The sequence below is a fragment of the Cyphomyrmex costatus genome, unplaced genomic scaffold (assembly GCF_001594065.2).
Source record: "Cyphomyrmex costatus isolate MS0001 unplaced genomic scaffold, Ccosl1.0 scaffold455, whole genome shotgun sequence".
In the NCBI taxonomy this organism is placed as follows: Eukaryota; Metazoa; Arthropoda; class Insecta; order Hymenoptera; family Formicidae; genus Cyphomyrmex; species Cyphomyrmex costatus.
This window is the reverse complement of record NW_017278801.1, coordinates 7,831-13,654: the sequence shown is the minus strand read 5'-3', so window position 1 is coordinate 13,654 and position 5,824 is coordinate 7,831. Positions and strand designations below refer to the sequence as shown.

The window sequence follows — 5,824 nt, the reverse complement described above, 5'->3', positions numbered from 1 at the left end:
ATGATATATTGTAAGTAGATGAAAAAGTTTAGTAGATTGTAAAAAATAAATAGTATCTTTCTGGAAAAATATATTACATACAACATAATATATAATAACAATAATTTGCTCATATAAAATTATGTTTTATTTCGACAATATTAAATAATTCAAAAAAATCTGGTTTTAATCTTTTAATGTTTAGCTGGTTAATAAAATAAAAACATAATCTCTATTATATTTTATTAAGTTTATATCCATGTTCATATAATATTCTCTAAGCCATATTATCTTTCCAAAGTATAATACTTAATTAAAATTTCGTAGAAATAATTTGATACTCCTTATAGTGGATAATCGAAAATTAGGTCAGGATCATTCTTTCAAGGAATAGAATACAAATGTCCATCATATTAGGCGTCATATACTATTAACATTTATTGAATGTGTTTTTGAATATATATATGTACAAAAACACATTCAATAAATATATATGTGTATATATATATATATATAAACATGTTTATATTTATATGTTATAATTATTTACAATAAAATAAAACTTCTTTATTATGTTCCCTTATAAATTAGAATTTTTCTCTTATATAGCTTTTACATTTATTATAACTGATATTATTGCTAGTTAATATCCGAAATATCCGAAAATGAATGTCAGAAGATAATCATTTTCTTTTTTCCATCAGTGGAATAAATAGTATATAATTTGAAGGAAAATTCCAGAATAGAAAAATATTAACAATTTTAGAATAAAAGGATTTTCCACTATAAAACTATAGATATTAAATATTTAGCACTAATGATATTTAACATGTTATGTTTTGATTTAGGCAATTTAAATGTTTCGTCAACTTAAAAATAGTTAATAGTATTTTACATTTTAACACAAAAATATTTATACAAAATTTATAATAACATTGGCGAGAAAATAGTTTCTAAAAAGTAATACTCTATAATTCAAGCTATACGTAAATTATTTTTTTTATAAATCTACATTATTGAGATTAGCTGCAGATCCTGTTGGTAAATCTGGTGGTACAAACTTACCAATAGGTTGTATTGCTTCGCGTTGTTCAGCTAATTTTCGCATTTCATGTTTAAGTTTACCTAAAATAGCATGATTTGGCTGATTAACGGCAGCTTTACCCTGTAAAAGGGTTATTTCCTGTTCCAATTGTTTCTTTTCCTTAAAAGATTTTACACTTCGCGATCCATAAAGACGCAATAACGATCCCCAAGACTGTATATGTGGATGTATAAGCTGTAGTATTGCTTGTGCTGCTCGTTGTTTACCGTCTTTCTTATTACGACAAACCTGCAATTATATTCAACTAAGGTTAATTCTTATCTAAAGTTAATTCTATTTACAAGTAGGAAACGGTTCATACATACAACAGTAGCTTCATGTTTCCCAACTTTCATTGTAAATTCATTTCGTTGATGTTTCAATGTGTTTACTGAATAATTAATGTGCATATCTCCTAAACCATAATTTCTTTGAAGACAAGTTATTAAAATAGCATGTGGGGAAGGTTCCGTGGTTTTTGCACAAAATTCTGCAACACGCGGATCCGTAATGGTTATTTCGTCGAAGAACGAAAGATCGGCATCAGAATTTCCCCTAGATGCTTTTATTGTACGACTATCGTTATTCGATCCATTATCCCCACTGTTCTCACCAGAAATTTTATCTTTCATTTGAGGAATTAAAATTTCAAGGGTTTTTCGGGCTGCGTTGGCTTTTGCTTGTTTCTTGCTGCTACCGAATCCGCTTCCATATTCCATATCATTGATACAAACTACTGCGGAATAGGGTGTTGCAGCGTTTTCTATAATTAAATACATTAATTCCATCTTAGTAATAAAAAAACCAATGGATATTAAACACACAACACGTTTTATATGTCGTTATTATACAGAGTGATCAAAAAATGTCGGAATTCCTGAATATCTTGAAAAATATAGGTCTTACAGGAAAATGTGTGTGTCAGATAAAAGTTGTAGGATTTAAAAAGATCTAATAATTTTAAGATAAGACTCTCGAAATTCTCTCAAACAATAAATTTTAATAACCGGGCAATGAGAGCATTAGTACAGCGCGATAATTAGAGCGCAATTATAATAATATATTTCAAATAAAATTATATATTTACAACAATTTTAATGTTTTGGACGTTTTGGTTTCTTTGAAACCATCTCTCACTTCTCAGCAATTATTACACAGCAATTATTCCACAGTTGTTAAAAAATTCTCTATTGTAGACAGAAGATGAGCTATTTATTACTTTTAGATAGATAATTGCAGTTTGTCTTTCTTCGTTGTTTAACCTGTTTAAATTGTTTAGCAGTTTTGGTTAAACTGTTTAGCAAACTTGGTTAAACAGCGAAAAAAAATTATTTTACATAAAATTAATTTTACATAAAAATAAATTTTTGGTGCAAAAATAATAATTGTATGTGAATTTATATACTACGTTTGTAGATTCTTAATTGCACGCCGAATTTTCTTCAGACTTGAAACGCGACACTACCAAACTAGAAGCGCCCGAGATCTAGCTTGACCGTTATGGCATGTTCTCATCAGTATTCATTTGATTTAAATTCTCGCGATTCAATAAGATATTTCTTAATTATGACAAATGTCGAGATAATTTTGAGCAACATTCAAGCGAATTTAGTCGTCCATTGGACACTTTGAGAAATACTATCACCGGTAATACTGTAATTTTTAAGCTTCATAACTCAAAAAAAGTAATTAGTAAAAATAAACTTTATTATAGTGTGATGAGAAGTTGATAAGGTAAACTACGAGAATATATAATACAAAATAGAGTATTCTATTAAAAAAAATCGATGTGCCCTTGACCTGACCTTAACGACGCCACCCAAGATCAAAGTGATAAGAAAGTAAACAGATCTTTTTATACCCTACAACTTTTATCTGAATCACTTTTTTGTAAAACTTTATTTTTCGAGACATTCAGGAGTTCTGATCTTTTTTGAGCACCTTGTATTCTAAATATACTAAATAATAATAATATGATTACCTAATTCTTTAAATTTGTATGTTGGCTGTTTCTTTAACGCATGTTGAACATATTCATGAAGAATACAAACATAACTTTTGCCTGATGGATTCATTATCCAGTGTTTTGCAGGTCTCTGTCCATTATCGTCCGCAATATTCCAATTGCCACTTGTACTAGAACAACTGACTGGAAAAGTTATCAGTTTTGTACCATCCGGTAAAGTTGGACGCTCAAGTTGTTTACGATGTTTTTTAATTTTTGTAAATTTTCGACGTGCTGACCAAGATCTACAATAGAAGAATTAATCGATGTAAAACAAATTTCATGATATGAACCAACTTAAGCCAGTGGTATACAATGCTTGTTTTTTTTGGATTGTTAGCTAGATTAAAATCTTGCCATTTTATTGGCTGTGGTGCAGACAGTGTCTGTGAAATAATCATGAAATAATATTTGTTATTATTTATGATTATTTCACAGACACAAGGATAGATCGGAATTAGGTTCATCTCTTTTTGTCATATTGAGTTAGTATTCTATGTATGTGCATGCGTGCAATATAATCAACTTATTTTTTGTACTTACTGAAATCTCATTACTTTAATAGATTTGAAACGGAACAAAGACTGACAATAATTTCTTAACTGCTCGCTATCTAATGAATGAGCTGCACGATTCTCTTGTATAGTTTCGATCTTTGCACTGGGAAGACTACAAGCATCAGTGTTTGGTGTCCGCTCCATCTCCTTTTTTCGTTCTTCTTCTTCTTCTGTTAATGCTCTTTTATACTGAAGACAAGGAATGGCGCTGACAGGAACTTCATGCTTCCTAACGCTTCCTGGACCAAGAAAATATGGTTTTGCTAGTGTACAAACTCTAGTTTGTTTATGAAGATATAATGGCATTCCACTATTATGTGTCACTTGTACCCATCCTTCAGGTAAAACATCAAAATGATTATGTCCAATTTCTAAAAAAAGAGCAATAAAATTATAGCAATATAAATATTAGGTATAATTGTTCAGTACTTCTCTTGTAATACTTTATACTAATGTACCATCTAAAACAAGTTTCTCCTTTTCTTCATAGGGCAAACGATCCTTTTTATCTTTTCTTTTCCCTTTAAATTCTTCTGGTAAACCTACATACATGAAATTTAACTAAAATAAGAACAATAACAAGTGGAAAACAAACTAATATATGAATAGCACAAATAAGTGAACCAAATAACCTTACTTGGTTTCTTATTCTCTTTGCTGCAGAAAACATTTAATCTGATCTTGAAAGCGTAAAATTAAAAATCTTGAATTGTAGTTCTTGACAAAAATATAAAATTCATGCATCTCATAAATAAGTAATTAAAATTATTTCACAGGTAATTGTTTGTATCAATATATAAAACATACAGCAAATTTTTCACATTAAAAATAAACAAAAATCTTTTTGATTCTCTTATTATAAAATATAGTTTACCTTTTGAGTGAAAACTTTAGATTTAAGAAAATATAAATATACCTTCTTCTAGCATCGCTTCAATTTCTTCATCTGGTACATCAGAATCCATACTTTCATTTGTATCTGAATCTTCATCAGAATCATCATTCTGTTCTGGATGGCGATCTATATCGTCCAACACGTCAAATTGCCGTAAATTTTCATTATTTTGTAAATCTTCCTGACACAAGCCATTGTGTAAAACATCTTTAGTATAAAGACATGTAGTTTCTTCGTCCATATCATAATGACTATTGTCAGTGCCAGATGATCTACTATTATCAGTAGCAGGCTCTAATTTGATTGACTGTACATGTGATGTTCTCCAATTCTGATTTTCACATTTTATGCTAGAGACTGTTCCATCACCACAAATATTTCGATTTTGATTACTTGCATTATCTTCTGAAGCTATACCTTCCATAACTGTTTGGTTTATGTCAACTTCCGTTGCGTTGTGTCACAAGTAATCTGTTAAAATACTATAAAAGTACAAACAAGGAGCACAGATGTTTAGCTAACAAAATTGATTACACAAATAACAGTAGAACATTCACATCCCTATCTTGTATACCATTATCTTCTATCATATTACTTGTTCACCAGATAACGCCTTATAATATTGATCTTTTTATCATATTGTAAATGTACATTATACAGTAATTATTGTATCATATGCAAATTAATAATAAACACAGCTAATAATAACAATAAACAATAGTAAACTTAAATCCAAGGTCCTGTACAAAACAATCCGTAGATTAATATGTATTAAGCGCGTTGTATGGCCACACCACTTTCACCAATGAGGCCAAAGTCCAATCAATTTGAAACCACAAATGGCAATGAAAATTGGACATTTGCATTAGTGTTAGCAGTTTGGGGCCTATTACATATCCATGAGAGTATATTGTACAAGCAAACTGTTATTTTATCAGATTTTGTAGATGGCTCAGAGAATTCCATCACATTATTTAAACTCCAAATCTAGACAGGAACAACATTAAAAGATTGAGGCTGTTACTAGCTGGAGTTCTGCGACGATATTAATTAAACAACTATATACTCGATCCTTGGCTTGATAGACTAGCGCATGCTTGAGAATTACGTTTATTCAATAGGATGTCATAAAACCAGACTTTAAATATGTAACATACATAAATTTGTACAAAAACCGTTAGCCATGTTATCTATGGCGTGTTGTGTGGAAATGAAACAATTCTATAGAATGTGTTTTACTTGATGCTAGCAATGCTCATGAAATCATTTCTTCCTTGTATTCATTAAAAGTTAAACAAGGACAG

At 29.7% G+C, this 5,824-nt stretch overlaps 1 protein-coding gene across 1 annotated transcript; it reads right to left on the bottom strand.

Annotated features, from left to right (window-relative positions):
* Positions 1-924: 924 nt before the first annotated feature.
* pasha (microprocessor complex subunit partner of drosha) lies at positions 925-5,110 on the bottom strand. Its single transcript, XM_018544604.1, has 7 exons — positions 5,095-5,110; positions 4,542-4,964; positions 4,084-4,167; positions 3,612-3,996; positions 3,045-3,313; positions 1,390-1,826; positions 925-1,312 (listed from the first exon to the last, which is right to left on the bottom strand). The coding sequence occupies exons 1-7, from the start codon at positions 5,108-5,110 to the stop codon at positions 980-982; spliced, it is 1,947 nt and encodes a 648-aa protein (XP_018400106.1). The 3' UTR covers positions 925-979.
* Between the last annotated feature and the right edge of the window lie 714 nt (positions 5,111-5,824).